The sequence below is a fragment of the Anser cygnoides genome, chromosome 19 (assembly GCF_040182565.1).
Source record: "Anser cygnoides isolate HZ-2024a breed goose chromosome 19, Taihu_goose_T2T_genome, whole genome shotgun sequence".
NCBI lineage: Eukaryota > Metazoa > Chordata > Aves > Anseriformes > Anatidae > Anser > Anser cygnoides.
Genome location: NC_089891.1, coordinates 2,906,763 through 2,926,223, shown reverse-complemented (window position 1 = coordinate 2,926,223; position 19,461 = coordinate 2,906,763). Strand labels below are relative to the sequence as shown.

Sequence of the window (19,461 nt, the reverse complement as noted above, 5' to 3'; positions counted from 1 at the left end):
TTGTTCTTTTGCCACATATTCCCTGGTGTTCTTTGAACTCGTTTGTTCTGGCTGATTAAATAAAACCCTTAAATGTTTATGGTATAATAAGTCAAAACCAGACTGGACAGAGATGGATAAATTGTAGGTAAACTGGTATCTCAGCTCTGGGAAAGAATCCAGAGAGCTTGGGGTACATGCAGAGTCCTTGTCCAAAATGTGTCAGACAATTGAGTTTTGACGTTTTCTTCTCTTTAGCTGCTTCATATCCTGAGATGTTGGGTGCTTTTTAAACTAAGTTGTGTTATAACATCTGTGATATCTAGTGCATCATTTTACAATCCACCTTCTTTGTCACTGCTCATAAACATAACGTGATTTCCATAATTTTTCATTCTTCCTTTCCTTTTGATTTATTCACCCTAGTTAGTTTGCATAGGTCTTGTCCGAGAGCCAGGACAGTATGGGTAGCAGGATGCGACCAGTTTTTGTACGGTCCAGTTGAGGTTGAGACCCCTTTTGAAGAGAGGGGAGTTACTCACACTGCACCTCCTTGGAAGGGCTTTCAGCGGTGGCTTCGGTGCGAACTTCTGCCCACCAAGAAACTGCGCAGAAACCAGGGGCTTCCTTCATAGAGGCTGTTGCATCACAGTTGCAACAACTCTTGTCACAATTGGTGACAGTTCTTAGATGCTTGGGACCCGGGCCAGAATCACACTGGTACGCCCCAGCGAGAGGTCCTGCGTGTCCCTGAGTCCTCCAGGCCCTGGGTGAGCGCACGTCTTTCTTGCCGATAAGCTAACTTACGGGGTTGGCTCCTCAGAAACGTTAGGCTCTGGTAGGGAAATTACTCCCATGTGTTTCGCTTTGTGGCCTCCATTTGCAGCTTCACCAAAGTTTAGGTAGGTGTAGTTAGGTTTAAGAAAAGCTGTCCGTGTAACTGACCTGACTTGTGAAGTTTCTCCCCATCCCCCGTTTAATGACTTTAAAAGAGGGGAGATTAAGATTAGATATAAGGAAGAACTTCTTCACTCAGAAGGTAAGGCATTTGGGTGCTGTGGATGCCCCACCCCTGGAAGTGTTTGCAGCCTGTATATTTCTGTGATTCTGTCCTTTCTGTCTGAAGCCTTTGCTTTGAGAAAACAAAACAAAACAAACTGTCTAGGCAACGCTTTCGTGTGTTCATTTTACCTGCGTTCATGTTCACGGGGTTTGAGGTCCCCACGACTGAGCCTTTTGTTCAAATCGCTGCAATTTGCTTTGGCATCAGTGTACCTGGAGTAGCTTTCAAGGAAACAGGGCTGCGCTGTGAGGTGTCTGTGTCACCAGAGCCTCTGAGGTTCAAGTGAGGACAGAGAGTGTCTGTTCACTCTTAAAAGGTATTTACACGAGGCAGCTTTAGCCCGACCGTCACACCAGGCAGCAGCGCCCTGTGAGCCAGGAGCCAGTTCTGCAAAAATCTCTAGCAAGATGCAATTTGGGAAAGTAATTGTTTTCCATCCTTTGTGAAGTCCTCCACATATTGTATCATCAACTTCATGGCTGAAAGAGTTACCTAGAGGCTCAGTATGCCCCTGCTGTAAAATCCTCTGGCTCTGACACCGGGCAAACCGTACAGGCAATGACACCGGAGGACTCTGCAGAGCTGGGGTCTCCTGTACGTAGGAAAAGAGTCCGTATAGCTTTTTGCCTGCCCCAAACCCACTGCTGATGCCCCCAGGGAACCTTCTGACGCTCTTGCTAGATTTGTGACAAACAGCACCTGATGGTTCATTGACTGCTTGCTTTCTGACGTCCTATTTAATTTGTAAGGCTCTGAAAAAATTCCCCTTTGAGCAATGAGACGTAACCATCCTTATTCTCTCTTCAGAGAGTAATCAGAGACATCCTGTTGCAAAAATAACAAGAGTAGACCCAAACACAGCATGCCACTAAACACCATCCGTCATTCCAGCCTGCCCACACGTCCTCCTCCCTCCTCTGACCCCTCGAGTCTTGTTTGGAAATACAAACAGCTTAAGATGTTCTTCATACTTCGGTTGCAGTGTTAAACTCATCAAGGCTATTTGTGTTTTGCATTACAACAACAGCTGATATTATTTTTCCTGCTATGAGTTGTTTTTATGTCATTGACGAGAAAAAATTTGGTGTGCTCACGCTTCCCGAGATTTGACTGAAATGGCAGCAGCTTTTCCTAGTTTCCTGTTGGGTATGATTTATTCCCTCGCTTCTTAAAGTAATGGATTTAATTTTCCTGGAGATTAATTTAAATAAATCTCCAGTATTAGCTGCAGTAGCTGAGTGAGCTTAGCCTCTCGTGTGACAAGTGTCCTGCTCCATTATATTGTACAAGTGACAGTTTTGATTGCCCTTCCACGTGGAGCTGCATACCCACTTGTTAAAAAGCGCCTGTTTTTATGAACTTACAGTGCTGCTGGATCTGCTGTGCTAAGCACTCATAAAAACTTAATAGTTGTACAAGAACAGTTTTCATCTTAAAAACAGAAAAACAAAAAGTGGGAAATTTCCGCATCAGTCATCGAACAGCATGCTCTAAATAGCTGACTAATTCACGGCCGTGTAGACCCCCTTCAGTCCTGCCCCTGCAGTGTTTTGCAGCTCGCAGCTATTCTGGGGACCCAGTCCGACGGCCCTTGGTCGTAGCGGGCAGCATCGGAGGGTGGCAGAGGCTGGAGGGGACCTCGCAGAGCTGCGGTCCCATCTCCTGCTCCCAGCAGGGTCAGCTGGGAGGTCACACCAGGTTACTCCGGGTTTTATCCAGTCTCGTCTAAAAAACCTTCAACGTGTGACTAATACGCTGTGGAATTTAACGGTGCTCTCCTTATGCAAAATATTTTCGCTCTCCTTTTCCGTGTGCAATTAAGAAGTTTAAGTCTGTTCACTTGGCAGAAGGCACAACGCAGATAATGCCTTGGATGCTTCAAAAGAAATAAGTCTTCGTTTTGTTTGGTAAATATTTTTTTCCTGGAATCTCATTAACCTCCTCGGTGTTCTGTGTATGAGCCTCCTGGTTCTTATGGCCACTCTTAATTATTGCCATAATTAATGGAGACGTTAATACTTTTCCTACTTGTTGACGTTTCTGAGTGCAGTGTTGACTTTGGTCAGTTTAAACTCTAAGACAAACTCTTGAAGAATCAGCCCAAAAAGAGCTCTGAAGGCAGGACCATTTCTGACCGATGGCTTGTGTTTATGAGCTGTAGTCCCAGCTGCAAATACATAACTTGACGATTCGCTCTCTGATAGGAAATTGCAGCATGTCAGACTTCCCTTATTTACTCAAAAATTCATCGAGACTCAGGTCTGGTTCTTTCTGGCAGCATGTAAAGCTGAGTCTTCTACTCAGTTGCTTGCAGCAGACCTGCTGCTGCTGTGCTGAGGAAGTGCACGTGCATTAAAAAAGAAAAAATCTCCTGTAATCACTGTTGATAACTCAGCGTAATTAGCTTGATTCTTTGCTTGCTAACACTAATGTAAATCAGGAACGTTTCTCCTGAAGTTGGTGGAGTTACACTGATGTAAGTGAGAGGAAATCCATGTCCTCAGCTTAGGGCTGAGACCCGCATCAAGCATTTAGCCAGCCCTGGGTTTTAAGCCAGCAGTTTAAAATCTCCCCAAGGGTTTCGGTACAACTTTGGTTCCATTTAAAGATCAGCCTCTACTTAGCTGATTGGTCTGCTCCCTTGGGTGGCCATTTCAGACAGGTTTCATTGTATTTAAGTTAAAACAAATAAAACAAAAACTCCATAAATCTACAGTTCAAGAATAATCATTTTTAAGACATCAGATGCTCGTTCCCTGCAGGGAAACATTCCAATATTTTGTTTAGAAAATACCTCATTTTAAAGGGGCTGCCCTGAGATCTTTCTGAATGATAAAAATGTTTCTTTTTTCAGTGGGAGGCTTTCCTCTTGTTTAAACAGGGCACAATTCAAAGCAGACACCACCAGAGCAGCCTTTTCAAGCATTTTTTATCCCGCTTGTATTCAACCTTTATTATTTGAAAACAAGTAAATGCATTCCAGCCCCACCACCACCCTCCTGGCTGCCTTTTTTTTTTTTTCACCCTGTTTTCTAGAAGCTGTCATTGACTGTATTTGGTAAACAAGAAATTAGAAAGGCAGCTTTATATTTTTGACATGTACAAGTACTTGTAAAAATGTAGTCGCCGTGTTTTGAGCAGCAGGGTATTTTTTTTTTCTGGCATGGCCACGTCATGGAGAAGTGGGGGGAGAAACCTTGAGGCTAAAACATAGTTTAATGAGAATAAAACCCACATCAAAGGATGGACTAATGGAATGATATAATGCTTATTGTGTCACTTTCCCAAAGGGGATATGGATGACAGTACTTATATTTCAATTATCTATTCACTGCCTGCATAGGATGTTGATTAAATGGTTCTAAGGTATTAGGGTCTTTTTGTAGAATTCACAGAAAAGTGGTGATACTGCACATTATCCTTAGATCAAAATGTGTATTAGCAGAAAATTACATAGCTTTAACTACATCTATAGTTTGTTTCTTAAGGCACTAAAAAGGGCTGTTCTAATAACTAACATTACATTCAGATTCATTTCAGTTGAAGCGAAGGCATCGCTCGCGCTCCAGCTCGCGCCTTCAGCAGACTCCTCCTGCCCCACCGTGATTCTGCAGCCGCTCAATGGAGACATTCCTTTGTAGGCAGCTCTGTTTGTTGGATATAAATCCTGCGGAAACACTTGACCCCTCACGCCTTGCTGCTTTTCAGTTCAGCTGAGGGGCCTTTACCGCCAAATTATTTATCAGAATCCTTAATTGCACATGGGACAGTTGATAAATCGGCGTACATTGTGCATCGCCTCACGTTAGGAAACATCCCAGATGCTCATGTATAAACCAGGAGTCACGGTGCATTTGGCTAAATAGCTGCTCCATCTGCTCGTGGGGAACACTGCAGAGAAGTGATACGGGCTCCTAATGGAGTTGTCTTATCCTCTCATGTCAGCTCCTCGCCGGGGGGTAGAGCCCCGTTAGCTGGAGGCAGCCGAACTATTGTATACTAATCCTTCAGTGTTGTGCCCGCTGTGGATGGGCCTTTTGGACATTGGCTTTAGCCCTTGATTTTTATTCCTTTAACTGACTTGTGGTGAGTAGTTTTCTTTAAAGGTGATGTTAAAGAGAGTTTTTTCTCTGATGTTGCACAAACAAGCAAAAATGTAGTTTCAAGCCCAGGATCCTATCTCCAAGTCGCGCACAGTTTTCTCCTCGTGGCTGTCAAACATTTCAGGTTCATGTTTGTAAATTTTGGCTTAATGCAGTCAAAATCCCCCCACTTTGTTCCCTGTATTAGTATTGAACCTTATCTGGTTTAACCACAACAGCATCATTATTCACCGCGTGCCAAGTGTTGTAGGAAATGTCGCTGCTCAACAAGTCCATTACGGAGCTGCCTCTGATTAGAAGCTGCTATGCCCTGAGATCTGTTTACAGTAAGTCATGTTAGAAGTGCATTTCTTTCTGTGAAGGACAGAGTTTATCATGTCTTATGCAAGTTATAATTTACGTTATCAACTTCGCAAGGCAGATATAAGAAAGGTTTTTCTTATACTTTAATTAGCTTCGCTAACACGGGCGCTCGCTCTTTAGTCTTTATGTCTAGAAAAGCAGCATTCCTGAGGTTGAGATGTGCAGGGATCCTCTTTGATATGTTTTATTTGATTTTTTCTGCTAGGATCCTAGAATCACAGGAATATTACATTATAAATCACACTGAAAAGGAGTGTGAGCCACAGTGACTTGTATTGCTGCCGGCGTGTGACAGTGTTCTGTTATATTCGTGCGCTTTGAGGGTATATAAGGTTTTTTTGTTTATTCTTCTGAACGTTTGTAAAATATGACTCCAGATGCTAACCATAGTAGACAACACACCGAAATAATAATGCAGGAATCCCAGAACAGAACCATTCTCATCCTCTTTTACTCTGGGAAAGCAGCAGCTTTGCCGTGGTGCCTGCTGCGTGCCGGGTGTGGCAGTGCTCATCGCCGAGATGGTGTTTGTGGGCTGCCCTGCTCTAGGGTCAGTTGGCTTTTAGAGATGGGATTCTGGTTTTAATTCATTTTCCCAAAAGCATTACGTGTTCAATTCTGCTGTAGGAAAGAGGAGAAAGGAAGGATCCGAGGGTTTGATTCTTGGTGGCCAGCCCTGGAACTGAGTTACGCTGCCTGTCTGTAATTTGTGCCCAACGTCCCTGCATTCTTGGAGAGTGGGTTCGTGGTCCTTTTCCTGGGCTCCTGGCAAATAGCAATGTAAGCCCTGGTTCCAGTACTCTCACAGTGAGGTACCCATGTCTTTTTCTGAGGGACCACGAAGGTATTTTTTGTTACTGTCTTTTACATTCTCGGTACCTTTGATCCTAGCAGAATTGATAGCCACTGATCCTAACCGGCATAGGTTAAAAATGGGACGGTGACAACTTCAGCAGTTGTCGGTGACAACTTCTGGCAGTTGACAGAGTCTAGCCATACCTAGATTATAACTAGCAAAGAGAGGGTAGCTTGGAAGGGTAAACACAGGTTTTGTTTTTGAACAAAGGAATTACTGAGTTAGAAGAAGTTCTCCATGGTAGCAGTGGCCACCAGAATGTGTAGTGCTCATGTCTCAGGTGATACACGGCAAGTACTTAAGAGCGTGCTATAGTGTCTTAAAATGATCAGTGAACATTGAATGCGTGCTTACAGTGTTGGAGAGGGAACTGCAGACAGACAGGCAGGATCTCGCCTAACCTCCACTTGGGCAGGCTCATCTGCTCAGGTGCTCTTCCAAATAATGGTGTCTGCAGCCTGGGTCCTCGTGCTGCAAACCACTGCTTCTTGTCCTGCTGTCTCTGGATGCAGTGAGTAACTTATTTCCTTCACTTTCATTGCTCCCAGGAATGTATTTAGAGTTTGTGATCCTGTACTTCACAAACAAGAATGGCTGGGCTAACTTTTCACATTTTTTTTTGAAGACTAGTTTGATAAATCCTCTAAAACTTCAGTTTTCCCTATCTTAACGAGATTGAGAACTGGCCTGAGACTTCTTTACTCGCTGCTTTCTGAGCGTTGGCTGAAGGCTCAGCAGAAGCATGTGTTAGGTTTAATCACTCTAAATCACAGAAAAATGTTTCTGGAGAGAACATATTATCCATTCTGTTTGTCAGCTGGCCTCCGGTTCTTAAATGAAGAGAGAATTGAGATTTTGAAATAAAATGAATGGATCACTTAACTGCCATGTTGTAAGGTTAGGTTTGTTAGGTTAAAGAGGAGGATTTAGTTTAAATATTATGGGGCACATTTTTCAAATTTACTGTAGGTTTGTCTTGTAAGCACTTTAAAAAAATATTTACATTTTCATGACTGCGGGGAAGCTGTGAATATTATTAGTCACCCTTTCACTCCTACCTAACAAAGACATACAACAAGGAGCGCGCTAACGCTCGGCAGGGTTGCTCAGGGTTGTTATGATTAGCATTCTGGTGTGTATAGCGAATGTAATGAGAGCATAAACATTTTGTAAGTACGGGTCCTCTTCGTTTTTAATTTTTTTTACCTCGAGTGAAATGACAGGGCCCAACTGAAGTTTCTGCTTAATAACAAAGGGCAGCATAAAAAGTTTTATTTCACTTTGAATGTTAGCAAACGTTGAATATTAGCTAACATGGTGTTAACAAACTGCAAGTGTCCCCAGGTTTGCTAGGCTGTCTCATCCCAGTGCTGTGTTTGCCTTGGTCCAAGTCCTCCTGCAGACACCTGAACCTGTGAGCAGCAAAAAAACAGATCCTGGCATCATTGGCATGGAGCTACGGCGGTAAAGTGAGAGCAGGATGTGCTTAGCAAAAAGCTCCATACCAGGTGTGGGACTCCAGTTTCTCTTTTTGCAATTGAGTTGAAAACTCTTTTACCTCGTCTCAGCATAAACGTAGCATCGTTCTGGAAACTTCCAGCAAAATCAATTGAGCCAATTTTGATTTATGCAAGTGTAAAAGAGAGAGATGTGTCCCTTTCAAGATGAAATGATTCTTTTAAATTAGCCCTGTTTGTTTATGATAGTTTTAAAGTCCCTGGCTCTGGCAAGGGAGACAGAACATCTGCAGCTCAGATTCTTGAGGAGCGAGGGAAGCTAATTGCCTCCAATTTGGTTAAAATACAGTGTCAATTACTCCTTTAAACAATGGCGATGCACGGCCCTGACAGGGAGGCTTGGGCTCCATGCATGGGTTGTTTCTTCATTGGGAGAGAAATGAATTGACACAGACATGGGATATTTTATCCTGGTTTGTATTTATTTACACTAAGTAGACTTCTGAATGAGTATATTGGATAGCAAAGCCAGAGCGTGGTCGGCAATTTAGTGCCAGAGCTGCAGAAAGCAGCTCCCTGACAGCATCCAGCCAGCTCTATGAGTTTACCCAGCACTGAGCTCTTTATATGCCAAATTCTCGCTGCGTTGCTTTCCTTGGGATCTTTAGGGATCGCTCAGGGTTGAATCCTGCCTGGTCGCCCTGCTCTCGGTCGGATGCCTTGCACAACGCCACCAGCTTGGTGCTGATGGGCCTGGCCTGACCCCGGGACAAAGGACATGTCCTAGCGCCTCCAGAAGGGGCAGCTCCTTTCGAAGGGATTTGCATTTTAAAGAGGTGCATTAGAAATTGAGGGCTGTAAACTCTTTATCAGGAGAGGCTGTGCTGTAAGGGCAGGCTGAGCTCCTCCTCTGAGAGTGCCTAAATGCTGCCCACTAACCCAGCTCCTTAGGAGCACTGTGCAAGTTGCCTACCTCCCCTCGAGACAGCGAGACATCATTCCTCCGCAGCTCAGAGTTTGTGTTACAAGGCACTTGTAGAACTCTCATATATATTTTTTTATATATATATTATTTTACCTTATTTTATTGTTACATTTGGGGAAAAGTCCAGTCCAATTTGAGGTTATCAACATCTTTGTCATAGCTATTACCAGAAACTGAATTACAAAAATCCGGTTACAAAAACTGGCCGGATACAAAACCAGCAAAAACAAATTAGCAGGCAGCATTACAACAAGTCTGTTCTGTTATCTTAAAATCCAGGGTAGTGTTATACCCAGGTAAAGGGAATTTGATATCCAATTCTTGTAGTGCTTGCAGAACCTGATTTGCTGCAGGAGCACATCCTCTGGGATGGGACACCAGGCCAAAGTTTGCTCACAGCTCAGACCAGAGGCTGAACCCCGGCAGAATGAAGATTCTGCTCTGTACCTGTGAAGACAACGTTAAGTAATTTGTTAAGGAAACAACAAAAAGAGGCTTACAAGGCTCCCACTTGTTTGTGCCTCCTAAAGGACATCTTGTCAGTCTTCGGTAGTAAATGACAGACAAGCCCATATTCTGGTGCTCGGAGCTAATGTGGAAAAATTGACTTCCCAATTAAAAGTTTCATATTTTAGTTTTAAAATCAATCATCGTCCAGCCCTTGTCATGAGCCATGGACTCTCTTGCATGACTGAGAGAGAATAAATGGATGTGTATTAACAGCTTTCTCTGTGTTTTTCTCTTAAGTAAGTTCAAGTTTATCTCTTTGATAGATACAGTTCAGTTTAACGTAGTTTTGGCACTTTGCAAGTTACCCTTAATCAGCAGGTTTGGGGGCCTTTCACGATGTTCAGCCACAATGTACCCAGGGAAGATGGTATCACACAAGGGGGAGCGCAGGTTGCTTGCGTTTGGTAAAGCTGGCTGATGCTGAGTCGAGTCTGTATGAAAGAGAGATGGGGTCTGGCAACACATGCATTCTGCCAGTGCTAAAGCTATTTTTCCTTTTAGTTGGAAAGAAATACTATTCCTTGAATCAAATCTGTAATTGAAAGCTGTAGTTGAATATGAAAACATTTTGCTAGTCATGCTAGAAGTGCTGTATGTAAAAAAGATGTGCTGTCTCAAGGCTGTGCTGACTAGGGGCCATCCTGCATCCCCATGTAACCACTCTGACTTAAAATCTCAGCCCACAGTGTGAATGTTTTTCCTGTCGTTGCAGCCCAATCTATCTGGAGGACCCTTCTGGGGTTTAATATCTTTTGCAAAAAATTAGAATTGTTTTAGAAAAATCATCAGTGATGAAGCTACTGATCCAGACAATGTTGTTCCAGTTTCAGTTTCCATTAGCATTGTTGTTATTACTATATAACTTTTACAGCTGACAATGGTCATGAATATGGTTTTTATTACTAAATATATAAATATGCAGCCTGAAAGGATTTGTGTGGAAAGTTAAAATTCAATTTCACTGTTGGTAGATTGCCATCATTCAGTTGTCTGCCATGATTACTGATTGGGTTTGAATGATCTGTTCCTTACTTTGAGCTTAGAAGCTGTCGGAGTGTTTTTTTTAGCCTCCCATCAAAATCGTTTCAGGGAAGCTACCGTTGCTATTCAGGGCAAAATGTGCCTTTTGCAGCTTTCTGGCTCATTTTCTGCTGTCAGCTGACTGCGGCACTTGTGCCAGAAGACAACCCCACTGCCGGTTTCAGGCATCTGTCCATCTGGGGAAGCAGAGCTGGGAATTATGCAAACACAGTCCAGATGTGTGCTGGAAGGAGATGGTCTTTCTTCCCCATTACCTAAGTCCTAGGAGCAGGAAGACTTCATACAGTCATATGTTGTTGCAGTGCGTAACATCCTCAGCTCCTCGTTGCCCTTCCAAGCGGGATGGGATTGCCAGGGTAACTGCCAGAATTGATGGCCTTCCTTAATTTTCCTGCTGGATCTCAGAAAGTTTTAAAGTTTTAAAACTGCTGAGGGCTCAGCAGTTTTCGGGTGCTGATCCTGTAAAAAGAAAAAGAAAATCCCCTGCTGGTGCTCCTCCAGCTGCGGGAGGTGGCCAAGCCATAGCTCAGTACCGCCTGACAGTCGTGGTGATCCAGGCTCAGCTCCTACCCGGGGACTGGCTTTTGGCAACTCTCAGTGTTGTCTGGCCACAGGAGCCAAGAAGATGCCAAGAGATGAGCACAACTAAATCAGCAGCTGCGGAGGGTGATGGTTTGTACTGGAGATTTCTGTGGACATCCTCCCCTCTGGAAACGAGCTTTCCTGGCTGCAGAAAGAATTGAAGAGAAGTGAATTCTGCTCTGGTTTGTGTCGCCTCTCGTCGCTGCTGAAAAAATGCAAAAACCTCAGTCTGCAGCTTTTGTCTGAGCTTGGAAATGGCTTCAGAAGCCTTAATAATTTCTTGCTGACCTGGAAAAAGTTAGAAAGAGGGGGCTTCCTCTGGCAGCCTCATACAGGCGGGTAGTCGGGGGACATTTTTAGTACCTACAGATTCCAGTAATAATAAGCAATTTATGATGATTATTCCCAAAATACGATTTTAATTATGGCTTTGGAACAGTGTTCGTGCACTGGACTCGTATCTCAGACCACGATGGCGAAATGGAGTTGCAGAGATGCAAATCACACTTGTGCTCTTGTTCTGCCAAAGAACTGCAGAGCTCCCAGTAGTTTCAACCCATCTGTGTGCTAGGCTGGTTCAGGCTCTTCCTCTTCTTATTACGACAAATTGTTTTGACACTATATGCAGATGAAATTTACGTCCATAGTAGCAATATTGAGATCAATCTGAGGCATCAGTCTCACCTTGATCATCTCATTTACCTGTCACAAGGGGAGATGCTGAAGCCGGTGCTCAGGCAGCCCCGTTTCTGGGGGCAGCTGCAGCAAACAAGCGAGGGGAGAAGCGCGGTGGTGTTGCTGAGCCTGCATCTTGGAGGAAATGGGAAACCCATCCTGGGATGCAAAGGACTTGATCACCTTCGGGAGGCAAAACCTGGCTGGGGGTGGCCGGGGAGCAGAGGTGCTGCCCCTGCCCCTGCCCCAGCGAAGTCCAGCCTTTGCCCCCCACGCTTTGTTCTTCACCATCCCCATCCCATAGATTTTAGTTCTGCATCCTGCATTTGGCAGAACGGATCCCTGGCCTTGTGGCTCGAGGAACTGTTGTCAATAATAATAAGATCTAATACAAAATACCAACCAGGAATTTAAATGTTTCAGTCCATTAAGGTACTCTATGCATGCTGCAGCAGAACAAAAGGGCGCCGTTGTTTTGTTGTTTGGGTGGGTTTTTTTCAGTTTGCCTTTTTAGAAGTGGTGATGTTTCCATAAAAGGTTTTTGACAGACAGGGAGAAGAGAGAATTTGTTTTATTACCTTCTGTGTTGGGCTTTGAATCTAATTTTCAAATATAAGCACTTACGCTTCACCTGAAAAATATGCAGGCAATCTTAAATGGACACTTAGATTCAAGCTTAAGCTTTTATGCAAATATGTTTTGCGTGCCCAATTTCCCATTAACACAAGGTCACAAATTAAGTTTCTTATGTATTTACATAACATCTGAACATGAATTGCATACAACTGCTGATAGCTTGAATGCACCTATTCAGAATTCATAGGGGCTTTGTGCCTGTATTTGTATATGAGTGTCAGTATATTCACAGAGCTAGGTTGAAGTGTTAGATGCTGATACTGGAATTTTTCATATTTCTGAATGTTGATATGTTTTAAGGGGAAAATTTGTGTAGTTTCTAGATATTTTTTTCCAAATACAATTTGCTTTTAAACTCCTTATCACCTTTTTTATACTGCTGTTTTTTTTAATTGTAGCTTTGTCTGTACTTTGATAGTGATCTTCACAAAATGCCAAGGATAGTGTAGAAGAGCATGCATAGTAGTGAGGCTATTGATCTTTATAGACATTAAGCTTGCTAATGCTGCTGTGAAATAGGTAAAATACTACATTAATTTTATAGATGAGCAAATGCTTTAATTTGTTTTCCCCTTTCAATTTTTCCAAGTAATGCTGTGAGTCAATAAGTACTATTACCCGTGGCTCTGGAGCCTGTTAAATAAATATGCTGCATGCACACATGTGCGAGATCATTATATATGTATAACCAGCTCATCTGTAAGTGGCACCTAGATTCAAAGATGATGCCATAGCACATGAATTAAAACAGGCTGCTGTGTCCTGAAGTCACCGTCAGCTGTATGATGAGTGAGGGTTCGCATGGGTCCCTCGGGGTGGTGTGTGCGAGGGGTTCCTCCTGCCTGCGCCCCGCTCCCCACAGCAGCTCCGGGCTGTCCTTGAGCCATGCTCCTCTGCCTCTCCTCTTCCTTCTCCTCCTTCTCCTCCTTCTCCTCCTCAAACTGAACAGGAATGAAATCTCATCAGATTTTCTTTGGATTCGTAAGGGTTTGATTGTTCACTGTTCAAGCTGAAGTTCTCTCCCGAGCTTCTAGCTGAACATGCAATTTTTTTAGATGTATCCTTGGGCAGACTTTGACATATGCATTCTCAATAAAGGAGAAGAGAGGGATGAGGCAGAACTACCAGTTTTTGGTTTTCCTGTAGGAGGTGTCCTATGTGGTGACATACTTGGGTATTTTAGCATTGAAATTTGAAGAGAACTCATTTGGCACTTGTAGTATTTTTCCAGAGCCTGATTTTAATCAGCCAAATAACTGAAACCAACTCCTCCCAAGAATCCATCATAAAACCTAGTTTCTTACTCAATATGTTTGCTTTCCCAGCTAGCTTCTTGGCCAATTTTCCAATGGAAGATTGCCCTTTTTTTTCCCATGGGAGTGATTCCCTCAGCATAAGTGAACGCCCAAGTGAAATGAGGCTTATGCACCAGCGTCTGTCATCAGCCTGCACTTACTGTATGGATGGTTTCGGGATGAAGGAAACCAGCAGAGACCCCGCATCCACTTTTGACCACCACGTGAGAATTCCCTGGTGCTGGGCTCTCCGTTACCTGTGTTCCTGCGGTGTGCACTGCGCTGCCTGATGGCACAAGGCTGTAGTGGGGGGCACGTTGTGGACTGTAGGTCGTGGGTGAATCTGGTGACAGCTCAGCGTCGTGGCCTTTCTCCTGCTCCAGACTGGGATCCTGATCTCCTGAGAGACACAGGCACAGAAGGGAGCATGCATCAGATCGATGAGCACCACACCACATCCGTGAGATTTCACAGAACATACGTAGGCATGGAGGTACATCATGGTCCCTAGGAGACCATAAGCTATTAGAAATCAGAATACCCTTACACTGCTGAGATTGAAACCTGTGGTAAGTCTTTCCTTCCTAAAATCCTTCAAGTCACTGAAGCAGTAAAAACTGCATCAGTAACTGAAAGCTCTGTACCTTTTCCTCAAATATTGTCTCTTTCCCAATGAGGAGTTGCTTATACTTCTCCTAGACCTTATAAAGATGACATATTTCTGGGAGAGTGAGTTGAATTCTCCTCTGCCTCATGTCTCACCAAGAAAGCAGGGTCCTAATTTCTGAGTGCAGTGTCTTTGAAATGTGGAAGAGTTTTATGGGGCAGAAATAACAAAGCGGAATCATCAGACCACGGTCTGAGTTTCTGATCTCAGCTGGAGTTTCTGATGCAGGTCCTTGTCAGTCACACAATTACTCTTCTAGAAGAATTTTACAGTTCCTTGTTTTTTAAGGAAACACTGGAGAGAAGTAGAAAATGGGATACTTTCTAGATGTCTAAAGGTAATACACTTTGACTGCTTGTGAAGAACAGCCATCGCTGACTTGATGCCCTCCCCTGAGATCCGTGGGACTGTGTACAGACACATACAGACACGATCAAACTGCCTTCAGGAGCTTCCTTTTAAAGAAGCAAAAATGAAGAAACCAAGAAACAAAAACGTGTTTTCATCACACCTTTTCTGGAGGTCTCAATCACGTAACTTCACCCTTCCCTTTCTATAAAGATGCATTTTGTAGCGGGGTTTTTCTGATCCATTGGTCGGCTCCGCCAGCAGTGGTGCCAGGGCTGGCCCTGCGGGGCTCCTGCCACAGGGAAGGCCGCGGTGACTGGATCCCCCATGGAGGGCCTGGCCTCCTCCTTCCCTCTCCCAAGGAGAGGTGAAGTGCTGGTGTCCGCCTCTCCGTCAGCGGCTCGTGGTGCCTGGCGCCCCTTTGATTTGGAGAGATGCAGATGGGTCTTCACTCGCTTAACAAGAAAAGTGCTCGCTGCCTTAGGTCACGCTGTGTCCTCACTGAGGGCTGCGCTCCCCACAGGAGCGGACGTGGGCACCGGGCCTCGCAGGGTCAGGCTGGTCTTTTGTCGCCTCTGGAGCACATATTGTGCCAGCCTGGTGTTCATCTGTGTGCCTGACGGTATTTTAGTCAGGAATCAGTCAAGATAGATTTGTTTAACCAAACCCAGTCAGGCTTTCACTGCAGAGGGGGAACGTCTGGAAAGTATAGCACTGGTAGGCCGCGCTGAGGCAGCTTGCTGTGCACGTGGTGTTTTGCTGCCTTTCCCCAAAAGAGCACCGCTAGCTGCAAACCCAAAGGGCACAGCTCTGTCTGGCTCCTTTCACAGGACCTTCACGGAAACGTTCTCAGATTGGGTACATGGCTTTGTCGTTGCTCAGCATGGCGGGGCCCGGCCTCGATCCGGGCTACCTTCGTGACCCCAAAGCTGCCCACGGAGCGTGAACGTGTTCTGTAACCTGAAATCCAGCGATGGATTTGAAAAGCTGGATAAAATGTTGGGATGTGTCGACTCAGGCAATTTAATTTAAATTGAAGGCAGATCTTTGGTGTGAGGTTTGCTCGTTTTAGTTCTTGTGGTTATTTAGGATTTCCATACAGTATTGGTTTGATGAAGGTTTTAAAAATAAAAATTGGAACGGGAGGATTTTTTTGCTGATAAAACTCACATAAAATTCATCCCCACCAGCAAATTTTCCTTACGAGGGTTGGAGCAGTGCTTGCAACACGTATTTAAGGTTAAGGATTCAGCCAGAGGGCAGGGTAATGGTAGAATACAAAGGCTGCATAGTTTAAAATTAGACAAAACGTGTAAAGTTAAAGTTCACGCAGAGACATTGCTGCGAGCACGTGTGTTTTTTGCTGTTATATGTAGGACTAAAAGTGTGTATTTAGCTGCATCGATTATTTAATGCGACACAGTTAATGGCATTTTCCTCAGGTCTCTCACACCACATTATTCCTCTTAGTGGCATTTGGTTCTCTTCCCGTTTTACCAAATGCCCTTGAACAAGCACAGGTGAAGAGATTTCCACAGCAGCAAACATGTTGATCGGGGGCAAGGGAACAGAAATAAGGCTTCCTTCGGGTTGCATCATGGTGCTTGCTGCCCGCGAAGTGTGGGTTTGGTAGCTGAACAAAAAATCCTTGTTCATCGTATTTGGGTGTTTATTGTGGAACTTATGAGCAGAAGTTTACACAGCTTCAGCCACTTTCTTACAGATTTTAACAGGAATTTCCAGCCTTCGCTCGGCTCTTGTGCAGTAGAAATCAGCAGAAGTGATTAGCATCTTTATTGTTTGGTTCTTTCAGGCAAACCTAAAATATCTTCAGTTAATTCCAGTTACACTTAGCAGATGAGTTTTAATTTTGGTTTTGTTACCGGAATTGCTTTGGTGTGCTACCCTTGCTTAGCAGAGCGTGCAAGCTAAATGGGAGAATGGAATGAATGGAGAATTCAGCTGTTTTCTGAAAAGCCAAAAAATACTTTATTTCTGTTAGCATAATTTCAAAATGATTGAATGTACTCTTTTCCTCTTAAATGCTTCCTAATTTTGTGTCTAACCCTGTTGTATTTCGTCCAAAAGATCCCTTGGAAAATTTCAGTCAGTTAAAAATCTGGCAGGCTGCAACCGTGCTCATTCACTCTAAACACGGAGTGCCTTTTCCAGAGGTCAAAACATACTACTATTAGGATAGAAGAAAATGATCTGCTGGAAGCACCGATTCTACGGGCGGGCTATTGACCTGCATAGCTTAAATTAATTTGGTCACAAAAGAATCACCTATCGCTGCAAACCTATGGCAAGATTGCCTTGACTGTTTAGAAAGGCTTGCCTTGGGATGGGGGACAGATGTGAAAATTGGAGTTGGAAGAGTAATAAAAATCCCTAAAAAAGAACCCAAATCTGATCTTAGCTTTCTGGAGGAGTGGGAGGAAGAGCGAGGGGAGGGGGGCACTAACAACTCTTTAAGACAGGCTCCTGTGCTAAGCGTGTGCCCCGGCTCTCCTCCCGCAGCCCCCTGCTCGCCGTGTGCTTCGCTGCGTCCTGCGGGGTGCCGGGGATCGCCCTGCTGACGCTGGGAGTCAACCCTCTCACCGGCGCCCTGGGAGCCTTCAACATCTTCCTGTACACGTGCTGCTACACACCCATGAAGAGGATGAGCATTGCCAACACGTGGGTGGGAGCTGTCGTCGGTGCCATTCCCCCCGTCATGGGCTGGACTGCAGCTACTGGTAGTCTTGATGCTGGTAAGTGCGAAATCCACGCTCGCGTCGGGGGGAAGCCGTTGTCAGTATTGTCTTTGGGATACCTAAATGTACCTACACGAAAGGCAGTAAGTAATGATTTTTACCAAGTCCCATTCTTGATGCTTGTTGGCCTGACTCTGCTTCAAAAGTAGATCTGTTCCACTGTTTGCGGTGGAATATAAACTCGTGCAGCACAGTACCGGGAGGGCTGAAGAAGTAGACATGATGGCATCATTCTCCTTATGGGGGCATTTTAGGGGTAAGCACGAGCTGATAGGAGAATATGTCTTATAAAATGTGCGTTTAGGTCATATTGAAAAGAAAATCTAGAAGGAAAGTAGCGTCTTTGCAAGTGGGGTTTGCATGGAAGAAAACATGTAATTTTGGGATTAAAACCATACCCACTTAGATCTGACTTACAAGTCAGGAGCTTTCAGCAGGAAAATTCCCAGATGTGTTTACTACTGTCTTTCCCCAAGCCAGAAAATATCCTAGGAAGACTAATTTATTGGTGTATTTTTTAATTGCCCACTTTTAGACTCTTAAGTTATAAATGTTCCTTTCCCCCCTCCTTGAAAAGCAAACAAAAAATTCTATTTTAGTAACTGTGAACCATTTTTACATCCCTCATAAAACACTGATCTCTTCAGCAGCTAAACTCTGACACAATTAGGGCTTGTTTTTCCTGCCAGCTAGAAACTAAAGAATCAAAGTGGTTATAGTTATATTCTGCATAGTTGTATTCTGAAGAAACTCATGAAGTTCAATTAGCAGGTCTGTTAAGGGTTTTTTAGCACACACTCATCCCACAGCGTGGCATATTTAAGGTTTGAATAATACTTTCAACAAGAAGGCTTTTAACCAGAAGTTATCTGAATCTGTGCAAGATCCATAGCACGCCATTCTTCATTTATGCTGCATGCTTGCTATAAACGTCAGGCTGTACTGGCTTTGTGTACACATGTTCCGATACAGATCTAATCCAGAGCTAGGATGAAGGGGGTTGTTTGTTTTGATAGTTGTGTGTACTACTTCTGTACAAACATTTACGTCTCTGAAAATCTTCTTTTTTTTTATATTTAGACATATAAATGATATGTATGTGCATGTGTAGTGTCTCACGTTAAGGAGTGCGTAACAAACATCATTAGAAGCTCTGTAGTTCTAAAAAGAGAATGAATTAAAAGCAAAATGAATGCATATTTTTAAGAACTATATCATTCTGGCTGCTGTGGCGTAGACCCTGGATCTGAGGACGTTTAGGAATTCCTGTGTTGGTTTTGGCATCTCATTGCAGAGCTGATCCTGTAAGATGTCTCTCTTGTGCCCATGCTTCCTCTGCAAAGTCCAGCCGGGAGCGAAGAGCTGCGGCTCACCGGGAGGCATTTCTTTAGAGCTAAACCGCTGCCGTTAGAGCCCACTTCACTAAAGGAAACTGGCAGTGGTGTTTGCTATCTTTAATTATCTTTTATCATCAAGTTAGAACTTGCTCTTCAAGATCTATTTCAAGAGCTACTCTGTCCCTGTGCAGCAAGCAGCAGAGAGCACCATCCGTGTCCCATGCAAGCTTTTCCTATCTGTTGGCAACTAATGGTGTGCACATGCTGTGCTGCAGAGGGGATAATCCCTGCCACTGATGCAGTCAGTGGAAGATGACAACTTTTTAAAGCAGACTTTGCCAGAACACGGTGATCTGTGCTGGTGCATAACCTGCTGTTGTATTGTTTGTTCTGGGTAGCTAAAGCTTTCTGCAGCCATCTCTGTCCGTGTCAGCAGGGCCAGGCAGCTTGGTTAATAGTCAAAGAAATTTTAAGCATCTTGCTACTACAAAATAAGAGTTCAGCGCCTGGAAGACTCCATCCCACCTGGAGCACAAACGTACATCCTCACGCACACACGTGTGACGTGCAGACCTGCATCCCTTCTCTCACCAGCCTACCCACAGTTGTTGAGCTCATTAATAATGTGTAATTAGCTTGGAGACTTAACCTAGTTTTAAGTAGAGGTGTGAAAATGCATTTGCACCTCGTTTAAAAAGAAAAAAAAAAAAAAGATTGATTATTCCACTGAATAAGAAAGAGGAATGTGAAGGAAGGGAGTTAGAAAACTAATGAGAAGGAAGGTGCTCCCGGCTTAACTGGCCTTTTT

At 44.0% G+C, this 19,461-nt stretch overlaps 1 protein-coding gene across 1 annotated transcript in view; it reads left to right on the top strand.

Moving 5' to 3' along the window:
* COX10 (cytochrome c oxidase assembly factor heme A:farnesyltransferase COX10) overlaps positions 1–19,461 on the top strand; it is a 103,170-nt gene that overhangs the window by 71,189 nt on the left and 12,520 nt on the right. Inside the window, exon 6 of the mRNA XM_048075955.2 lies at positions 17,081–17,313. Coding sequence (XP_047931912.2) covers positions 17,081–17,313 — 233 coding nt within the window. The remainder of the gene's footprint in view (positions 1–17,080; positions 17,314–19,461) is intronic.